The 22,762-nt window shown below is 37.2% G+C and overlaps 1 protein-coding gene across 1 annotated transcript; it reads left to right on the top strand.

Moving 5' to 3' along the window:
- Nucleotides 1–393: 393 nt before the first annotated feature.
- Nucleotides 394–21,088, top strand: LOC122296259 (probable protein arginine N-methyltransferase 6). Its single transcript, XM_043105816.1, has 13 exons — nt 394–755; nt 7,479–7,544; nt 8,011–8,079; nt 8,961–8,996; nt 10,081–10,146; nt 16,123–16,191; nt 17,012–17,089; nt 17,227–17,305; nt 18,089–18,183; nt 18,882–18,966; nt 19,398–19,594; nt 20,218–20,336; nt 20,468–21,088. Exons 1-13 carry the CDS (start codon nt 483–485, stop codon nt 20,508–20,510), a joined length of 1,275 nt encoding a protein of 424 aa, XP_042961750.1. The 5' UTR covers nt 394–482; the 3' UTR covers nt 20,511–21,088.
- The last annotated feature ends 1,674 nt before the right edge of the window (nt 21,089–22,762 follow it).

Raw genomic sequence — 22,762 nt, 5'->3', positions numbered from 1 at the left:
ATTTACTTGATAGTTATTTATTTGACACTGAGTGTTAATACTTAATAGTAACAAAAAATTTAGTTGAAAGTATTGTTTTTTTTGGACAAATTTAATACAACATGAAAGTGAGTCCTATAATAATAATGATAAAAGAGTACTGCTATATCCTAAACTAACGTGGCTTCATCTGATCCATTAAACCTGCTTTATAATAAAATTAATTTTATAATCTGACAAATCATATTAAGTTATGTCAATTTTTAAAATTAATTTTGTATAATTTTTTTTTGCTAGAATATTCCCCATAAAAAAAAATTACCTTTGTAATTATAAAGAAACTCATGACAAGTCTGTTCAGAATTTAGACAAAATAGCAAAGGATAAAAATAAGCAGTGGGTGCTTTGATATAACCATGCACACAAAACGCCGCCGTACGTCAAGTGTCCTCTGTTGTCTGTAAAGTTGGGTGTGCGCACAAGAGAAGACAGTGGAGGAAACAATGCATTCGAGTTCGGGTTACGGTAACGGCTACCACCATCAGCATCAACAACACGCTGACAAGCATTTAGGTCCGAGTCTCAGGGACCGTGCTCGCAGGGGAACTCGTCGTGGTTCTGGTGCTAGGTCGCGTGACTCGAGGGACGGCCATGGCCCCAGTGGCGGTGCTACTGTTGGCCTTAGGGTTTCTGAGCAGCAGAGACCTCCTACGGACTTCGACATGGCCTACTTTCACTCCTACGCTCACGTTGGTATCCACGAAGAAATGATCAAGGTTTTTTTTTTTTTTTTTTTTTTTTTTCTCTTCAAATTCCTTTTATTTTCTGGTTTGAAAAAAGATTAGCCATTTTTCTATGTACGTTACCATTATGAAATCTTATTGTGCTATTTGGATATAGGTCTACGATTGTTTTTCCTTTTTTAAGTATTGGGTTCCGGGAATAGAGTATTAAATTTCGTAACTTTGTATTTGCTTGTGTATTATGCTTTTGTACAATGCTGTATACTTTATGGGGTCTGCTGTGATTGAGCTTGTGTTTTAGCATTCAGATTTTTGCTTTATGCTTATTTTTCTTTCGGTAGGGTGGTTGGGTGTTCTATTTGATTATGGCTTTATGCTTGCTAATCAATTTTGTCTCTGGGATTTTCAATTCTTTTTTCCTGCTGTATTTTTGCTTCTCTGTTAATTACGGTGTGATGCATGCATCCGGACCTCCGTTTTGCACGGCAAGATTGTTTTTCTTTTAATTTCTATCATTATGTTATTGGCAATAAAATGGTCATGAACATATGAGGAGGATAAATTAGACGAAACAAGAATGAATGAGTTGAAAGACATATATCTAGATTCTACATGTATGTGAAAGCCATCTAACATACTTTGTTCAATCAGTGTTGGTTTTGCTGCTTTTGCATGAAAAAGAGAAGTTTTTCTAATATGGTTTAGTATTTTGCTCATGATCAATTTTTAACAGACCAAAAAAATTTTATGGTAAAGGGGAGTGATCTTTTTCCCTTTTTTCAATTTTAGGGCACAACAATGACAAGACATGTGTAAAAAAGTAGTCTTTTTTAAGGTTGTGAGGGTAAAAAGAATGGTAGCATCCACATATCAAAAAAGAAATGGTAGCATGACAAGAATTTCTTTAATGCAATATAAAGAGTGATTCAATTCAATTGACAGGTTGAAAGGAGGTGGAGGGAACCTAAATTTGTATGTGTGGAAGTAGTAAAGAACGATATTTAAATCAGATAGGCGCAAAGAGTATGTTTTTTACTAGGATAAACTGGTAGAAAATAACATTTGTGGCTGATTTACATTAGTTGTTGAGGATCTACTTATGAAAAGAAGTTGATGAGGATCCATAGAACCAACCCCTAATTGGAATTAAGGCTCAGTTGAGTGAATTATGGGTGGTTGTTGATTGTAATAGATTTAAATGGCTTGAATAGCCATTATTTTATTGTATCGCTGGACCACTCATGCTTAGTTGTCACTCTTGATATTTCCTGTTTACTTGGGCTATGCCTATTTATATCATCAATGAAATCCTTATTTTATTGATAATATATATATTATATATATATATATATATATATATATATATATATATATATATATATATATATATGGGAAGCAGATTTTATCCTAGCGACAAAAGATTGAGAGGAGTGTATATTTGCCCTTTTTTTTAGGCTGGGCTGTATTCTTTTTATTGAGATAGGGTGACAACAAGATGACTTGCATCATTCTATAATGTGTTAGTCCTCCAAGACAACATTACATTCTATGGAAGACCATTTGGAGGAGCGAGGCTTCCTTGAGCGTAACTTTCTTTGTTTGGATAGCCACACTAGGGAAGATTCTTACTATCCGGTGCTTCTGGATCTGCCACCAAGGCTTACCTTTTTAGTGTTGAAATCTCCTATTGAATCTCTCTCTCTCTCTCTCTCTCTCTCTCTCTCTCTCTCTCTCTCTCTCTCTTTTATTTTGATGATGGGGGAACCACCCCACGGCAGAGCTCGTAGGACTCACCCATGGCACCTAAACCCCCTGTGAGGCTAGCATAGCAGCCCACCGCCATGACCTCCCACTTAAATCGTAGTTTGATGCCAGGGGGAATTGAACCTATGACATGGGGCTCATGCACACAAGTTCGCCCTTACCACTTGGGTTACTCATGGGTGGGTTTGAATCAATCTCTTGCATACAAAGGTCTTCCCCTGGCTCATCCAAAGTCTCTTTTTGTCCAGAGGTACCAATGTTCGTAAAGGCTATGTCATCTATCGAACTATCTTTCTCACCGGCTCCCCTGAGACCTTGTCTTATGTGCTCCCACATACTTTTAGCATCTATCAATGCTAGAAAGGGTAGCTTGATAGTCATCAAAGTGAGGAAATTGTGGAAATGATCCAATGCTTGATGTGGTGCATGTTGGAGAGAGAAATGACCCAAGTTTTGAAGATAGCACAAGGATTGTGGAGGACCTCAAGGCTTTCCTTTCAATTTGCGTTACCATCGGATTATAACACATATTTTTGTCTAGCTTTATCTTCTAAGATTTTGATCACTTGACTTTATCCAATTAGGTGTATCTAAGTATAAATCCTTGCCATTTCAATTTTTTTAATAATTACACATCCTTGCCATTTTAATCATTAATAAAACTTATCTTACTTATATATATGCATGTATGTATTGTTCTCTTTGTATACTTCCTTTTTACTTGATTTAATAAGATTTTATTTTACTTATATTTACTCGTAAAAAAAAATTGATTTTACCGATTAAAAAATATATAGAGCCTGGCATGTTCGCCTTCAAATTGAAACTTAAAAATTCTTCAAGTTGTTTGCATATGTAGAGACACACCTGAGATACATATATGTATGTATATATGTATATGAATGAATGAATAGTGACATTTCTGAGACTAAGTAGTTGGAAGCAAAGTGACTAGATTTGGTGCACAATTTTATTGAGTTTACACCTATTTATTTGTATGATGAAGGCATGGTCTTCATCATTTATATTGTTAAATTTATCATGTAGTTGAATGCAATTTGTGAGATCATTTAGTGCAGATGATATTTTTGCAGTCATTAGTATCATTCTCTCTCTCTCTCTCTCTCTCTCTCTCTCTCTCTCTCTCTCTCTCTCCCCCACTTTTTTTTTTGATTGGTGAACAAATTTATATTGATCAAAAGAGTGGGCAAGAGCCCAAGTATATTGGACATATACAAGAGCAACGCCAGTTTAGTGATACTAGAAATTCATGAAGGTCATTACATGAAAATCAATTACAATTGACCAATGTAGTAAAGTATTAAAAAGCAAGTTTCTAAGCTCATCCATTGACCACTCTTGATCTTCAAAACTTCTTGCATTCCTCTTCCTCCAAATGCACCACCATAGGCATGTTGGGACCATCTTCCATATTGATGCCATTTGAGAGTTGGCCTGAGTGCCTCTCCAAGAAGCTAGGAGGTCGCTTACCCTTCTCGGCATCACCCAAGCTAGTCCCAACTTAGCAAAGACTTCATTCCCCAAAGTCATTACAATCTCACAACGAAGTAGTAGATGGTGAACGGACTCTTCGCTCTTCTTGCACATACAACACCAATCCATGACTATGATTCGACGTTTCCTCAAATTGTCTAGAGTGAGGATCTTCCCCAAGGAAGCTGTCCATAAAAATGTTGCCTTTAGAGGTGCCTTTGTCTTCCAAATGCTCTTCCATGGGAATGGATTTGTGTTTTGCATGGTCATGGCTTGGTAGAAAGAGCGGACTTTGAATATCCCTTTCGTAGAGGGGCACCAAAAAATTGTCTTCAACTCCCCCTGACAAACGGGTGGAATACACAAGGTCAAAGAATGCGAAAAAAAAAAAACCAGTTTCCCAATCTTGTGACTTTTCATTTTACTTATATAAAAAAAAAAAAAAATCTTGTGCATCTTTGAGAAATGTAGCATTCCATTGGGGAATACCATTGGAGATGATTAATAGGTCTGCAATTGAGGCTTCTTTCATTCTTGCTAAACCATAAACTTGTGGATAAGTTTCCTTGAAAGCACCATCACCACACCATACATCATGCCAAAGTTTGACCTTGCCTCCATTACCCATAGTAAAGTGGGTATTACTTGCATATGTATCCCAAGCTCTTCTTATGTGCTTCCACAACCCCACTCCATAAGGCCCACTCACCTCATTAGAACACTATCCTCTCCATGCATCAATTTGATGACAATTCTCCACATGGGCCCTCGTTCATAGTGATATCTCCATAACCATTTACCAAGCAAGGATTTGTTGAAGGATTTTAAGTTTTGGATACCCAAACCTCATTCTTTGATGGGGGAGCATATTGTGGCCTATTTCACAGTGAAATTTAAACTTGTCTTTAATCCCCCCGATAAGAAGTCACATTGGAGTTTCTCTATGCGAGGAGCCACATTGGCAGGGAGTGGGAATAATGAGAGGAAATAAGTTTTGGGTGAATACATTCTCTTCCAACTAGCTAATTTCCTCTCTATTTTTTCTAGAACATCATCCCAAATAGATTTCGATTTGGAGGTAGCACCCAACGGGAGACCAAGATATTTTATGGGCAACTAAGATATCTGGCATCCTGAAATGGAACCTGTACTCTCACATTAGGAGAGCCCCCAGAGCTTGAATTTGATCATGGCTGGCCCCACAAAAGATTAAGGTATCATCGGCAAATAATAGATGAGATATGTTGAGCGAGCCAGTAGTTGCCTCCCCCACGAAGACTCCAGGTATGAACCCACTCTCCAAGATACTTGAAATCATCTAATAAAAGGCTTCCATCACAAAAACAAAAAAGTAGCGGAGATAGAGGGTCACCTTGTCTTGATTCTAGTGGGCTTTTAAAGAAGCCTTTTGGCGTGCCATTCACCAATATAGTGAAACATGCCGTAGAGATACAATGATGGATCCATGTATACCATTTCGTACCAGCCACATCTCTTTGCATGTAAAATGAGAAACTCTAGTTGACATGATCATAGCCTTTTTCCATATCCAGCTTGCACATCAACCCTAGCTCTTCCGACTTGAGTCTACTATCCAAACATTTGTTGGCAATAATCACCAAGTCAAGGATTTGCCTACCTTTGACAACGGTATTATGAGGCTTCGATATAACTTCTCCAACACCTTGCTCAACCTATTCGCCAATACTCTGGAGAGAATTTTGTACAACCTGTCCACCAGGAAGAAGATCTTTTACCTCTACCATGCCAAGCTTTTTTGGTATGAGCACTATAAAAGTTTCATTTAGTTTTTTTTTTTTTTTTTCATGAAATTCATGGAAGACTCCCATGATGTCTTCTTTAAGAACTTCCCAGCATGTTTGAAAAAAAGCCATAGAGAAGCCGTCTGGGCCTAAAGCTTTGTCACCCGCCATGCGTTTGAATACTTCCCTGTCCTCTAACTTGTCAAACGACCTTTCGAGTTGTTCCATTTCCTGTGAATCAAGGACATCTAAAGGAAGCCCATCTAATCTCGGTTTGCTAAGAAAATTGTTTCGTGAGCACATTCTCATAGTAATTGAGAATGTGATCTGTGATCTCAATTTGGTTGGAGGCCAGACAAGTATTCAAATGCGTGGCGCATCTATAATTGAGAATGTTTACTTATCAAATGGAAGAACTTGGTGCATCTCTATAGCATTGTTTCTCCTATGTGAGTTAGCCACCTAATGGAAGAACTTGGTGCATCTATCCCCTTCCTTCAACCATAATGCTCGCAATTTTTGTCTCCAAGATATTTCTTCCAATATAGAAACCCTTTCAATGTCCACAGTCACTTGGGTTGTATGGGCCCTCTGTGCTTTTGATAGTTCCTTCTCTTGTTCTGCTCCCTCCAAACTTGCGTTCCTCCAAGAAAGTAGTTTTGTGGCCTTCCACATCACCAAATACGTGCTCATTCTACACCTTCAAATCTTTCTTAAGGGACTTCAATTTGCATGCCAAGGTATAGCTTGGGTTTCCATGAAATTGGTAAGAAGGCCACCATTTTTGGACTCTGTCAAGAAATCCCTTTGACTTCAACCACATGTTCTCAAACTTGAAATACCTTGGGCCTCTATGAAGAACTCCACAATCAAGGAGGATACGAAAGTGATTAGAACACAACCTGGGGAGTCTCTTTTGAATAAGGTTCAGATAATGTGCTTCCCATTCTGGTGATATAAGAAATCTATTGATTGTTGACCAAGAAGGATGTGCTCGGTTGCTTGACCAAGGGAAGGAGCCACCTGCAAGAGGAATATCCAGTAAATCTTCTTCACAGATGAAGTTAGATAAGTCTACCATAGCTGAGTTGAAGCTAGAACTCCCCCACTATTTATCAAGAACACCACAATATGCACATTGTTATACATATAAGAAATGTGCTCCAAGTTTCTAGAAGCAAGGTCGAGGCATCGAATTTCTCCTAGAATCTTGTAATGGCATCAAAGTGAAAAAAATTATAACCCCTAGGGGATTGCTGAAGTGGTAATGGCCTTGGTCTTGGGGGTTTGCTAGGAGCCACGTTCCATTGGTCAAAAGCTAATGATTTACCTGATCCATGTGATGTGAGCGTGTTACACGGGTTTGGGTTTTAACCTGGTAAAGGACATGTTGCGTCTGCAAAGTCTCTAGGTTTTCTCATCATAAAAAAAGTGCAAAAAAGTGTGGCATTACGTATACAGGATATGGGAACTATATTTTCTAAATTGAAACCTTTGTCCTTAATTTAGGAATAGATTTTGCTTCCATGTTCTAGCTATTGGTGGGTTTTCCATTAGGGCATTTCTATTATTTTCAAGTATATCTATTGAAATAATTTGAGTTTTTACTGATCAAAAAGAATTAATTTGAGCTTTTGACTGTGGGGAGTTAATTCGTATTCTATGGTTATAATTAGATTATTAGGACATGCTATTGACTACATGGCGATATCTCTCTTGTCTTTGAGCTATACAGGATCGTGTGCGGACTGAAACCTACAGAGCCGCAATCATGCAGCATCAGAGTTCTATTACAGGCAAAGTAATGATGTTCTTCTGATTCAGTTTTGGAATTATGTATCAATATTAAACGAAAAAATATATGATATGTTTTGTGATATATTTATCAGAAAAATTTTCCCATTTCCTTACGAATAAAAATTCTTGATTACCTATAAAAAAAAGATATATTTCTCGGAAAAAAGAAATGTGTATATGTGAGGACTTGGAAACTTGGGTTGGTGCACTTGCTTGGTTCTGTCAGATATTTTGGTAAGCTTTATAATTGGATATTATCAAATACCTTCTCAAAAAACCTCTGTGAATATATGCACATTGTATTTTATTATATGACATTTACCACAATGAGCTGTTCAAACATAAGGCAATGGCTTGAAGAATCTGTTTGAAGAAACACAGCTTATACAGTTCGCTGCCTACTTTCTTTTATGCCATAATGCTTTGTTTTATAGGTAAAAAGAATTTCTTTTATGCAATAATGGTTACAGGTTGTAGTTGATGTTGGGTGTGGCACGGGCATTCTTTCTATATTCTGTGCTCAGGCTGGTGCAAAACGGGTAAGTTCTCTTTGGGTTAATATTTGCTAAATGCTTAAAATATGCAAACGTGCATCTTTTGGCTTACAAAATTATATATGGTAAGATTCACCATTAATGTATTTGATTTCTGGGAAATGATTTGTGGAAAAGACTCTTATGTATTTCGTCATATTTAGTCATTTCGAAAAGTTACAAGTATCTTGTTAAACTAAAAACAAATGGATTTCAACATGTTGGAGTTTCAAAAAATGTGATGGATCGCTATAATGTTAATAATATCTTATCATATTAATGTCAATATGTCCATCTTGTACTTTTGCATGCTAGGCAATTACTTTTAAAAAATTGATTAACTCATCGTTGATAACAAAGAGTAGTTCCTAGTAGGTACTCTTGAGAGGCAGATGGAGTTTTGCCAGACTTCTTGGTGTACTTCTCCATTTATTTTAGACTGTAGCAATTATATATCATATAATATTCCCATTCAAACTGTTTCTTTCAATTTCTCTGTAGTGGATTACCATGGTTGTTCTTTTTCGTGCGTCTGATTTATTCAATGAGCAACTGAAATTTCCTTTATCATGGTATGGATTTGTTTGCATGTTATTATCTCTATAGGGTTGTTGAGAAGTTTTGTCATTTCTTGAACGGTAGCTCCTACTTTGTACAAAGGAATACAATTGATCATGAATGAAAAAGAAAAACACGGCTTACTGCCTGGCCACATTCCTCATTTTGTAAGGACCAAGTGTTGCTCGCACCTGCCCTTTTTCTCCTGTAGAGATATTGATGACTTCCAAGTTCTTTAATCCTAGGTTACAGAATTTTTTTATTAGGTAATTTTAGATTACAAGTATTTAACATGTATGACATACTTCAATTGGTTATATTTTTACCAGGTTTATGCAGTTGATGCAAGTGAGATTGCAGTGCAGGTATTTTGTGGTAGCATTGATCATATCATAGGTGTTTGGTTTTAATATTTGTATAACAATGCTCATAATTTTTGCCTAAATGTGGTCTGTTTAGTTTGAGTATCTTGGTCTCTATGGTCTATGGGTTGAACTCTCTTATATTTTATAGATTGGCTATATATCATTCAAGAATTTGGTTACAACAGGGGAACATGTAATAATCCGATGTCACTTTGAAAAGGGAGTAAGATAAATATGATTAGGAGTTGGTTAATTCATTTGATTCTCTAGAAATAAAAACATGTTGGTTGTGACCTGTGACCAGTATTTGAGTGATGGGATACAGTGAGTTTAATCACCTAGCAATAAGGTGAAAAAAGAGGTCAATCTATTTGAGGAAAAAATTAGGCAAGTTAAGCAAATCGGCTGTTTCAAATAATTAGTATATTTCATTCAGCCTACTCTCTCTCTCTCTCTCTCTCATGATATTATTTCTGCTTTTCTGCCTGAAAATAACTTTTGAATTTAAGTTGGTTTAGTGTTTCATATTTGGTTAGGGAGGTATGGGGTGTTGTGTGGAGACAGACTATAAAATCTAGTTGTTATTTGCTGGGATACGTTTTCACTTTTTATTCTGAAATTCCCGTTTATTTAAAGTATTTTATTAACTATTGACCTCTGAAAATAAAATCACCTGATTTCAATGCAGCCCAGTTTATTATATTTGTTCTTTATATGTTAAATAAATTTTATTAATGCAAAAAAGACCAGTTCATTCTTTAAATGATTAGTGTTTATTACTCTTTAAAATACACCAAAAATGATTGTCAGTCCTTATCTCTCCTTATATGACCTCTTGAAAAATAATAAAATTTCCCCCCTTTTCTTTTGGGGTGTGAGTTGGAGGGTAGATGTGTTAGTTCTTGCCAATTCCATTTCATAAGTATTGTGATCATTAGCAATAGTGTATTGACGAAATGTAAAATATCTCTTCATGTTTGCAATGTTATGCACCTAGCAATTGGCTTGGGAATTTGATTGCAAGTGGGTGGGTGTTAGTGGGTAATGAGGCTGGTTTGGATTGTTTTCTTTCTTTTGTGAGCAGGCGAATGAAGTTGTGAAAGCGAATAATTTATCTGATACTGTCATCGTGTTGCATGGACGGGTTGAGGTAGGCTTTTCTAAAAACACTAATATGTTGCTTGTTCCTCTTAAGAGTTGCTAGAGTTTTTGACATTAATGATCTTAATGCTCAGCCAACTTTTACCTAATTTCTTCTTATTATATGATTATTATGTATTACCTATAAAAAAAAAATTATATGATTATTATGTATTTATGAGTTTTATTCATTTTGAGAGATCAAGTCATTTGACCTTGACCTTAGGAATAAGGAAGTTATAGATTAATAAAGTGGAATCGAACATGCCCTTTGTGCATTTTGTGGAAAAAGGGCTGTAGCTAGACTTTTTCTAATTATTAGGTACAACTCATGCACCCTTATGGGATCAAAGCCATGAGCTCACTCTCTTCCTGTTGTTTATTAAGGAAGGAGATACCCTTGGGTTATAAAGTGTAACAATCCAGGGAAAGCACTAGCACTTTGCACTATAACCCGAAAAAGACTAGCCAAATTGAAGCTTCTTTAGAATCCCTTATAAAGCCCAGTTTCACCTAGTAACCTATGTGAGACTTGGCACACATGGCTGCTTTTATAACCTATCCATTTTATGTGAGTTACTCTTTTTCCTGCCATGAATTGAGGTGTTACAAACTTCCCATTTTAAATTCCTGTCCCCATCAGAGCCGTATCACACAATGTCCCAATGCCTCATGACTGACCTTACTAGGTAGTTTTGATATCATATCTAATGACCTTGGGGAAGTGCTAGCCACATCTATGTTATAATTCCAAAAAGACTAGTTAATTTGAAGCTTCCCTAGAATCAATAATAAAACCTAGTTTCACCTAAGATATAACCTATGTGATGCTTGGCACTTTTTTTTTTTTTTAATTATTAATAAGAATTTTATTACCATGAATAGGCATAGCCTAAGTACACAGGAAGTATACAAGGGGAAATATCTACACAAAACGACTAAAAAGATAGAGCAAACTAGATTAACTCCAACACATCATCATCGTTCATTACATTAGCCTTAGCGCATAGAGATAGAGTTTATTTCTTCCATCGATCGTTCTTTGTTTTCAAAACATCTTCCATTCCTTTCTAGCCATAAAGACGACATCAAGCACAAAGGAATCATTTTCCAAATGGATGCAATAGGTAGACTCTGCCCAGCATACCTCCAACAAGCTAGTAAATTCACCACATGCTTTGGCATCACCCAAGAAATACCCATCCTTCCAAAAATGACATTCCAAAAACTATTAGCCACCTCACAATGGAGAAACAAGTGATGGGTATCACCCAATTAGTGAGTTATTTCTTTTCCCAATGTGGGACTCACATGTTTTGTTTTTGATAAGTAAGAAGAATTTATTAATACCAGAATCTTCCCATCCATTCCGGATAAATTTCCAAACTCCCTCACCATATGCCCCTCTTACTTCATTTGAGCACGAACCTTCCCAAATCTATTTACCACCAATAACATTCCTCCAAAGAGAATCCCCTTCCCGATGATACCACCATAACCATTTCCCTAATAGTGCATTATTGAAGGTTCTCAATTTTCTATCCACCAAACCACCACAAGATAAGGGGGTACAGATCTTATCCCACTTAATCAAATAGAATTTTTTCTCATCCTCTAAACCTCCCCACAAGAAATCACGAAAAATCTTCTCCAATCTATTTGCCACCCTTGCAGGCAAAAGAAATAAAGATAGAAAGTATGCTGGGAGGTTAGATTACATGCTCTTGATTAAGGTGATTCTACCACCTTTGGACAAATAAATCCTCTTCCAACCCTCCAATCTACATTTAATCTTTTCAACAATCACATCCCACATTGCCTTGGATTTATGAGGAGCACCCAAGAGAAGAACAAGATACTTCATAGGCAAGGATGACACCTTGCAGCCCAAGATAGTGGCCAATTTGTCTAAATTATGAACCAAGCCAATAGGAACCATTTCAAATTTCTATAAATTCCCCTTAAAGCCGGAGACAGCTTCAAAACAAAGCAATAGAGCCCTCAAGGAACGAATTTGGTTGGGATCTAGTTCATAGAATCAGCGTGTCATCAACAAAGAGGAGATGGGAGACATTTAAGCTACCATTCAATGAACCACCCACCAAAAAACCCAAGATAAAGCCCCTATCTGCCACCGCCTTCAACATTCTACTCAACACATCCATTGCTAAAATGAACATGAAAGGATACAAAGGATCCTCTTGTCTCAAACCTCGAGAACTATTAGAGCAGGTTTGGGGCCTTAGGTGAGACATAAAATTCTCATATAATCTCATTTCATCTCATCTCATCTTATTCCCAAATATAATTCAAATACAAAATTTTCAAACTAACCATTACAACTTTTTCAAGCTTTCAAATACAAAATAAAAAACAATTCCAACTTTTTCAAATTTCCAAACAAAAATAATATTATAAAACTATATTATTGCAATATTTTAAAACTATATTATAAACCAAGTTTTTCTACCGGGTCGCAAATTCTCATAGGAGAAACAATAATATTGAGATGCTGAAAATTGATGGTACGGAGTGTAGGGAAGAACACGCTATTCTCTGTGTTGTTAAATGGTAGTCCAGCAGGTTTTTTTCATAGTTCACGAGGCCTGAGACAAGGTGATCCGTTGTCGCCACTTTTGTTTGTTGTTGTGATGGAAGGGCTGGGCAGGATGATGTCGGCTTTAAGTCGAAATGGCTTGGTGGGCAGTTTTTCGGTTGGAACCCAGGCAAGAGGCATTACTAATATATCTCATATACTCTTTGCAGATGATACCCTTATTCTTTGTGATGCAGATCAGAGTCAGGTGCGGACTTTGAAGGCGATGCTTCTGTGTTTTGAAGCAGTGTCTGGATTAAAAGTGAATTTTGATAAGTCCGAGATAGTACCAATTGGAGTGGTGCCAAATTTAAGACAATTGGCTCGATCGCTAGGGTGTAAATTAGCCTCGTTCCCGATGACATATTTGGGTCTGCCATTGGGGATAGGGGCAAGATCGCCCCTCTTGTGGGAACCAGTGATTGAGAAAATAGAGAGACGGTTGGTGAGCTGGAAGAGAATGTATTTATCGAAAGGGGGAAGGCTCACTCTGATTAAGAGTACTCTCTCTAATTTGCCTACCTACTTCCTATCTCTTTTTCCTATTCCAGCAAGAGTAGCAAGCTGTATTGAGAAATTACAGCGAGACTTTCTGTGGGGCGGTTTGGGGGAGGACTTCAAGTACCATTTGGTCAAGTGGGGAACAGTGTGTCGCCCTTTCTCCAAGGGTGGTCTGGGTATAAAAAATGTGAAGGTTTTCAATCAGGCACTTTTGGGTAAATGGTTGCGGAGATATAGTCGGGAACCGGATGCCTTGTGGCGAAGGGTGATTGGGTGCAAATATGGAGATATATGGGGTGGATGGTGTACGAAGGAAGTTAGAGGAGCTGATGGAGTGGGGTTGTGGAAACATATTAGGAAAGGCTGGATGGTCTTCCTTCGGCATTCCCGCATTCAGATGGGGAATGGTACCCGGATCAAATTCTGGGAAGATACTTGGTGTGGTGATGTGTCGTTACAGGAGTTGTTTCCCTCTCTTTACCAAATTGCCAGCCTTAAAGAGGCTTCAGTGGTGGAGGTAATGGATGTAGCGGGAGGACATCTTCATTTGAACATAAACTTTATCAGGGCGGCACAAGATTGGGAGGTGAATCACTTTGTGGCTTTTTATAGTCTCCTTCACTCCGTGAAGCTGAGTAATCACCATGAGGATTGGTTGTGGTGGGTCCCGCACAAGAAAGGCAAGTTCTCAGTTCGCTCCTTCTATGTAGCTCTTGAGCAGAATACCCAATGTCAGATCCCTTGGAGGAGGATATGGAAACACAAGGCGCCTCTTAAGGTGGCCTTCTTTGTATGGACGGCGGCATTGGGTAAGATCCTCACAACTGATAATTTGAGAAAAAGAAGGGTTATTGTGGTAGATTGGTGCTGTATGTGCAAGGAAGGGGGTGAGTCTGTAGATCATCTTTTACTTCATTGCAAGATTGCAAGGGTTTTGTGGGATGAGGTGCTAAACAGAGTTGAGATGGGCTGGGCTATGCCGGGGACAGTGGCGGCAACTTTGGCTTGCTGGCCCAATATAGGAGGCCAGCCTCAGATTTCAGCAGTCTGGAGGATGATACCTATTTGCATCATGTGGTCTTTATGGCAGGAGAGGAACGCTAGGACTTTTGAAGACATGGAGCGAACACGAGAGGAGCTGCTGGCTTTTTTCTTTAGTACGCTTTGTAAATGGGCCATTGCTGTTGATTTCAATGGGATGGTCCTTCATGATTTTCTTCTCTCTCTTGTTCCCACTTAAAGGGGCAGTTCCATGTACATACTGGGCTAGGCCTGTTTTTGATTAATACACTTTTGATTACTTATCAAAAAAAAAAAAAAATTTATTCAACTTTTTCTATCTCATTTTCCAAAACCCAAAAAATACTCAACTCAAACTATCTCACTACTATTTACAAATTATCTTACTATTATTCACAAAATTCTCATCTCATCTCACTCCCCTAACCTACCCTTAAAGAAACCTTCAGGAGTGCTATTAACTAGAACCGAGAATTTGACGGTTGTGATGCAATGTTTCATCCATTGACACCATCTCTCCCCAAAACCATACCTCCCAAGAATATACACCAAGAAATCCCAATTAACATGATCAAATGCCTTCTCTATATTCAATTTGCAGAGAATACCTAGGGCGTGGGCTCTGACTCTACTGTCCAAGCATTCGTTAGCAATGAGGACCAAGTCAAGGATTTGTCTTCCTTTGACAAAGGCATTTTGTGACTTTGAGATGATCTTCCCCATAACTTCACTCATCCGATTAGCTAGAACTTTTGAAATGATCTTGTATACCCCACTCACCAGACTTATGTGATGGAAGTCTTTCACCTCCGCCGACCATGTCCTTTTTGGAATAAGGGAAATGAGTGAAGTGTTAAGACTTTCCTCAAATTCCATTAACAAGTGAAGTTCAAGAAAAACCTTCATGATGTCCTCCCTAACAATATCCCAACAAGCCTAAAAGAAAGCCATTGTGAAGCCATCTTGACCCCGTGCTTTGTCTATGTCCATCCCTCATAACACACTAAGCATCTCATCCTCTTCAAACTAACATTTTGAAGGAGTTTCTGTAATAAGCACCTTTGCCATTGTGGGACTTGCATGTCAATAAGGCTTGCAATGGATTGTAGCTAGACTTGTGGAAAAACTAACATTTTGGTATTCTAAATTGATCCTTGAAGATGTTTCTGTAAAATATGGATAAGTAACATACTACTGGGCCATGACGATGATGGTGATAATAATAATAATAATATTATTATTATTATTGAAATGATTACACTTACTACTCAAACTACTATTTTTGCAATTTGACCACCATACCATCAAAGTTGTTACTATACCCTCCAATTTGGAACATAAGTTACCATCTACCTTTAGTAAAATCCAATTGTCAAATGAATGAAAAATAGGTGACATGGCACAATCATAATTGTTGGATCTCAAAGGAGGGGGAAAATTGCAAGGGAAGTGGTAGTTTTGGTGGGAAATGACAAATCTGATGGTTTGGTGGTCATATAGCAAAATAAGTGGTAGTTTGACGGGGAAAGTGTAATTTTTCTTTCTTCTGTTTTTTGTGGGGTGGTGGGGGCCAGGGGTGACAGGGATTAAGACTTGACTATGGCTTCGAATTATGACTTCACTATCTGAAACAAGAAAGCAATGTATAGATGGTAGTAATTTATATGGGATCCTCATTTAGCTTTTATTGACATCAGAGTAATGGATCTATATTTTCCTATTGACAAAGTAATGGATCTATTTTCTTGCTTGCCCATACTAATCCACCTTTGCCAGCTAGTCCTTTAGATTTATGATTTACTCCTTTTTTTATAATTAAATTTGTTTTGATAAGAAGATTTATTTAACCTTGGACTATGGTTTCTGCAGGATGTTCAAATAGATGAGGAGGTTGACGTTATAATTTCTGAGTGGATGGGCTATATGCTTCTCTACGAGGTGAGTATTACGACTTTATATGCTGGTTTTTCTATCGAAACATTGTATAACGCATTAAGAACTGTACTAGGAAATGGGAATACTGTAACGCCCCAATGGAAGGCCCAAACCACAAGGCCTATATTCCAAAAGGACTAGTCAATGATACAATTGAAGCCCCATTGGAACCTTATAAAGAGCAAGAGCTTCTCCTTTCTAAGCAATGTGGGATCCCATATACCACCTACCCTTAATCTTATCATATAGGGGTATCATAATTTACCCCTCTTAAATTTCCGACGTCCTCTTCGGGCCTGTCCGTTGTAGGTGGCACGGCTCAAGTCCCACATTTCTGGCTGGGATAAGTTCTGATACCATTTGTAACGCCCAAATGGAAGGCCCAAATCACATGGTCTATACTTCAAAAGGACTAGTCAATGATACAATTTGAGCCCCATTGGAATCTTATAAAGAGCAAGAACTTCTCATTCTCAAGCAATGTGGGATCCCATACACCACCTACCCTTAATCTTATCATATAGGGGTATCACAAATACATTGACACGTCCATATTTTTTAGTTCCTAACCTGCTGAAAGTAGATCTTCCCGGTTTGGATAGTGGGTTGAGTTGAAATGAAAGTTTAAAAGATTATTTTTTAATGTTATTATTATTTTGAGATTTGAAAAAGTTGAATTGGGATTTAAAAAAGTTGAATTGTTTATTATATTTTGTGTTGGAAGTTGGGAAAGTTGTAATGATTAGATGAGATGAATTGAGTTGAGTTGAGTTGGGTTGGCTAACCAAACAGCACCTAACTATTTTATTCTCTCTTATTTTAGAGTATGCTGGGAAGTGTGATTACCGCCAGAGATCGGTGGCTGAAGCCTGGAGGTCTTATACTTCCTTCGAATGCAACGGTATCTTTTCTTTATTGTTTTATGATTAATATAATCCTGTACGGTATTAGGGAGATTTGGTACTCTGGGGCTGCCTTAGTTTTATTGAATAGACAATGAATCCAACTTGATTCTGATTTCAATTTTACTGCTTGCAGTTGTACATGGCGCCTATTACGCACTCGGACAGATACAGTGAAAGCATTGATTTCTGGCGTAATGTTTATGGAATTGATAGTGAGTTTACATCATACTATATAGCACGAAATCCACAATCACTGTGATAACAAAACAAATGAAAGTAAAAGCTTATATTTCAATTTTACTTAATCATGTGGACTCAAAACATTTGCTAAAAACCAGATATTTTGTTTGCTGTGATCTCGAAGGGAATTTCTTGGTGTCTATCAATGGAATATTTTCAGTAAACACTCTGCAATTTCATGTTATTTTTGCTTCTTTTTAATTGTTGATGACATCTGTTATATGATGTAAATTTTATTCATTGAATGGATGCCTTGCCTTTCTCGATGATCACTTATTTTGGTTAGGTGTATAACGTCTTTCACCTTTCTCAGAGTCCAATACTTTATCGTGATCTATTGCGTGGTTTTGTGAACTAAAGATTGCCAGTTAATTGATTTATTCATATTCTCAATGGGGGACTGAGGTGTGAAATATTGACTTGTCTTTTTGAAATGTAAGTTCAAATGTAGCTTGGGATTTTCCTTGGGTCACTACACTGAAATTCTTAAGTGAGCCTTTTCCCCTTCGAAGTTCAGCTTCTTCTTGTTGTTTTGGGATGAACCCAAAGATATGAAAGGTTATTCCTCATATTTTGCAGCACTCTGCATTCCAGGTCCCCAACCTCTTAAGTGTGAAGGCTGCAAAAATATACTAATAGGCAGTATCCTTTTGTATTGTGTTAAGATATTGCATCATTAGATTTAGTTGTGCGAACATTGAATGGAAAGTAGTGCATCGGAAGAATTATGGTTTTGCTGTTGTATTTGGGTGCAGTGTCTGCCATGTTGCCACTAGCAAAACAGTGTGCATTTGAGGAGCCAAGCGTGGAGACAATAACAGGCGAGAATGTTTTGACATGGCCACATGTGGTGAGTCTTCTCTGTTCTTAATTCCAGGTTGATTACATACATTTGTTGTATACTTTTTCAATGTATGGACTGCCAATTCAAGAAAATTAAGCTGCGGTATTATAAATATGTTACTAAAAAATGTTAAACATCTTCCTAAAATATCTTATATTTTCTATCTGCCCAGTGTACTTGGGCTATGCCTAGTTCTCTCATAAAGAAATTTTTTATTTACTGATCAAAAATATATTTTCTTCTATATCTACAAATACATAATTGTGAACTGCATGCCTATTCAATGTGATGCCGATGTCTCCTCAGTCCACAAATTCATTAGTGCATCTGTAGGATTTCATTGTCTATTCCGCTTTTCCTTTGTGGATGATTGGGATGAAAATAGCAATCAAACTTTCATTGGCAACGTTTTATATTTTTATTAGTGATTTTGGTCTGTAATCTATTGGTAATCTCTATTTAAAATTTGTATGTGTACAGGTTTCTGATAAGTAGTGGAACTAAAAAGGAATAAAGTGGAATGAAATGTCCATAGGTCTCTAAGCAAATGCCCCCCAAAATATAGAGCTTTTCATGTACATATATGCTTCTGAATTTTTTTTTTTTTATAAGTATATATGTTTTTCAAAATTATAGTTATATGCTATATATTTTTTATTTTTTTAGGGAGAGAGTTGTTGACATGAAGCTTTGACTGCTTACAGGTAAAGCACCTTGACTGCTATACAATTTCAATTCATGAGCTAGAATCCGTTACAACTAGATATAAGTTCAAGTCAATGATGAGAGGTAATCTCTATCCTCTCTTGGCTCTAATTGTATTTACGTATTTTCTGGTCTTTTGTCCCCATTTACTAGATGTTTCTTTGACCTTATATTTCCAAGATCTGTAATGGGTTCCATCCTCATCATCTGAAAGAATATCTGACAGGCTTTTGTGTTTTGTCTTCTGAGCATCATTGCTTTTTACTGTGTTTGTTATCATAAGTTCTGCACGTCCAGTAGTCATAATGCCTGCTAACCGCATCTTTTCAGTCTGTTTTTACCATCCATTTCATAATAGGAGGTTTTCATTAATGATCCTGCTCCAGGTCATTTCTCTTAAGATATTTAGTTGATTTTTGCTGCCACTCGCATATATGTTTCTCTATTTAATTAATTTATAAAAAAATGTTTCTCTATTTAATTAAAGTTTGGTCTGAATGTTCCTCATTTTTCAGCTCCACTGCATGGGTTTGCATTTTGGTTTGATGTTGAATTTAGTGGACCTGCTGTATCTCCCACCAACAACCATACACCCTCATCTCATGTTGACGATAATCCCCTAGATGGTAGTCAGAGGAAGAAACGGGCAAATCCCAATGAAGCACTGGTGCTGTCTACTGCACCCGAGGACCCTCCAACACATTGGCAACAGGTACTCACTCTACCCACGTGGGCCTCTTTCATGTGTTGAATCGCACTTACATGCTAATGTTTTGAACACCAAGGTCTTATCTCATCCCATTTCATACCAGTAAGTGAAGAGAATTATATTGTTTAGTTGGTTTAAATCGTCTGCAAGGCCATATAATTTTTGCAAATGTAGATATGACTTTCGGGGTGTCAAAAAGTGGAAAAGGTGGCCAAAATGATCTGTCCTTTTTCTTCTTCTTAATGGACGAAATACAAATTTGAAACTGGATGAAGACAATTCTCTTTTTGAGCAGTTATTTTCATAACTATTGTGGAAGAAATTGCATATTAGAAATGTCAGTGTTGTCAGGATATCAGCGACTGATGACAAGTAAAGCTGATTTTTTCATTTAAAAGGTCAAGAACACATAATATATCAGCAAGTTTTCCAGGAAAGTAACTTATCAAAAAAAGTTTTCCAGGAAAGTAAAAAGAAAAGAATTGTCTTTTAACATCGCATTCCTGCAATACTTCAGTACTCAGCTCTGCCCCAATCAGTATTCTGGAGTGATGGGCATATAGCTAATCTTTATCTTATGCTGTGGATTCTGTTTCAATTAATTGATCTAACAAACCAACTTGCAGACGTTGATATACTTTTATGATCCAATTGAGGTTGAGCAAGATCAACTGATTGAAGGTTCTGTAACACTATCACAAAGCAAAGAAAATGCTCGATTCATGAATATTCACCTTGAATATGCGTGAGTGATGGCTCCCACAGCCCACCCCCTCCCCCCCTTCTCTTCCCTTTTTCCCCCTCCCACTCTTTGAAAGCAATTCTGTCTCATCTGTGGTCAAATTCCTCATTGATGATTGATCTTTGCTCTTGCAGCTCGGGTGGCCGGTCCTTCGTAAAAGAGTTAGTAATGCGGTGATCATCTTAAGGACTCTCATTCTTCCGTATTGGGCTTCTTGGAGCAGAGCCACTATGAGTAATTATAAGGCCTATCCTGTCTTCATTTCTAATTGAACTCTGCATTTCTAAGTGGATTTCCCTAATTTTAACCTGACATTGTGGCACGAAAACAACTCATTAGAATATAAGCATAGGTGAGGCAGTTTAGGAAAATTTGATGTTACCCTGTTTGTGCTTTAACACATTGTTGATTTGGTTCTCTTTGGGTTGTATTTTGTTATTTTAACATCCCACAAACCACCGGAACACCCCCCCCCCCCAAAAAAAATTTATTTTTTTATTTTTTTTAAATTCATGAGTTACTGGATCAGAGGGCCATTCAATTCTCTCAGTTCAACGATCTGGTCCTCGTGATGCCACACTCTGGAGCCTACCACTTGGCTACCAGCGACTGGTATAACGATGGAAGTGTTGTATCTGGAATTTTTAAAAAATTCTTTTGACAAGTGGAATCTGTTTAAATTTTATGGAAAACTTTTAGCTAGACATTATTCAAGTCAATTATGTTTACAATTACAAGAAGTTTGATTATCCAAAGCTCTCTTTCTTTATACGCCTTTTCTGTTTTCCTGTCTTCTTTTTTCTTGGTTCTTATTTTGGAAGGAACGACCTTCCCACATCAAATATGGTTTGTTTAGAATTAAATGTCGCTGATCTGTGCTACACTGCTACTCTATGCCCAAAGTTCGCTTTAATTCTGTGATGGATAAGAAGTGAAGGTCGTTTGAAAGTGGGGTTTTTGCCACAAGGCATGGTTTAGGTTGGAACCCCCACCCCCCTGTAGCAATAGTGGAGTTTGATCAACTCACGCTGCTACGAGACAATTAGGAGTAAAGATTATGAGTGCTCTAATAATAATAAAAATAATAGCAACTTTTAGGTACTAATTATAATGACTCAATTATTGGGCAGTGGCGCACATCTTATGTGTACTTCCAACTCCAATTTTTCTAGTGTGTTTGTGGCATTGCCCCACTTTCTGTTCTTTCTTCCTTTTTTTCTATCCCATCATTTTCGGTTGGTGTTGTCGTCTTTCAGAGCATTAAAACATGTGAAAATCCTCCATATCTTAATGAATCAACTTTCCTCGACCTCGGATAAATTAATTGCATGATCAAACTAACGTAGGGCATTCAGTGGTTTCCTTCAATTGCATCCGCGGGACAAGCAGTGGTATATTAATAATGCAATATGGTTTTCATGATGTGGGCGGCAGGAAGAGCGCCTAGCTAGCGTTGCCATTATATTTGTAACAATGTGACAGACAATTTTCTTCCCTTCAACACTTATCTCTGACTAATTTCAATCAGTTTTTGTAAAATTCTGGCGTTTGAATTCTAATGGCTAATATCTCAGAACCAACTAAGTTAATTTATATATTGCCACAAAGCCTGACATGCAACGTGTGAATCTACTTTTATGCTGAGAATATTTATATAAGCCTTGATTGCCTTTTATATAAATAAATCTCTTTCGGCTAACTAGGATTGTTCCAAAGTGAATGGGCTGAGCCGCCATTATCGAGTTAAATATATGTATCAGGTTACGATCGAGCAATATTCTTTGCTTTTAAACTGACATCCCACTCATTAAGGGAAAAAGGCTGTCTTATCCTTATAGCTATAGCTAGTTATTTCATGAATATGCATGCCAGATAAGATATGTTCAATAATTCATGCAGAGGCAAAACGTAAAATGCACGAAACACTTCCTTCCGTGGCAAGGAAACAAAAACCCAAAACCTTTATTTGGCTTGATGCGCCTAGAAATTTCTTCGAACATGGAGGAAGATAATTAGGGCAACATTGGAATTGACTCAATATATGACAATGATTTCGAGGATGGGATCTGGTAATCAACGTGGAAAGTTTTGAAGACCGGTGGGGTTCCTCAGCCATTAGCATTGAATGTAATGTTCTTAAGTTCCTTGTTGTTTATCATTAATGTGTGGAAAAACTTGCTTTCTTATATTGAATATACACAGTTTTTTAAACTTTTTTAAAAAAGGCTAGTAGCCATGAAGGAGCTAGGATATTTTATTGGTTCTGTAAAGAGATATATCTTAATTTGGGTTTATATTTTTCTATGTCAAAAAGAAAAGAGGTTACTTTTGCTAATATCTAAAAAGGATAGTGGACTCGCTCATTAATTTGCGTTATTATTGTTTGGAGGGTTTGTTTGGAAAGGCCAATACCATGAACTTCAATATAT

Source organism: Carya illinoinensis, chromosome 15, assembly GCF_018687715.1.
Source record: "Carya illinoinensis cultivar Pawnee chromosome 15, C.illinoinensisPawnee_v1, whole genome shotgun sequence".
Lineage (NCBI taxonomy): Eukaryota > Viridiplantae > Streptophyta > Magnoliopsida > Fagales > Juglandaceae > Carya > Carya illinoinensis.
Note: the sequence above shows the minus strand (reverse complement) of the source record. Positions and strands in the feature narration are given on the sequence as shown.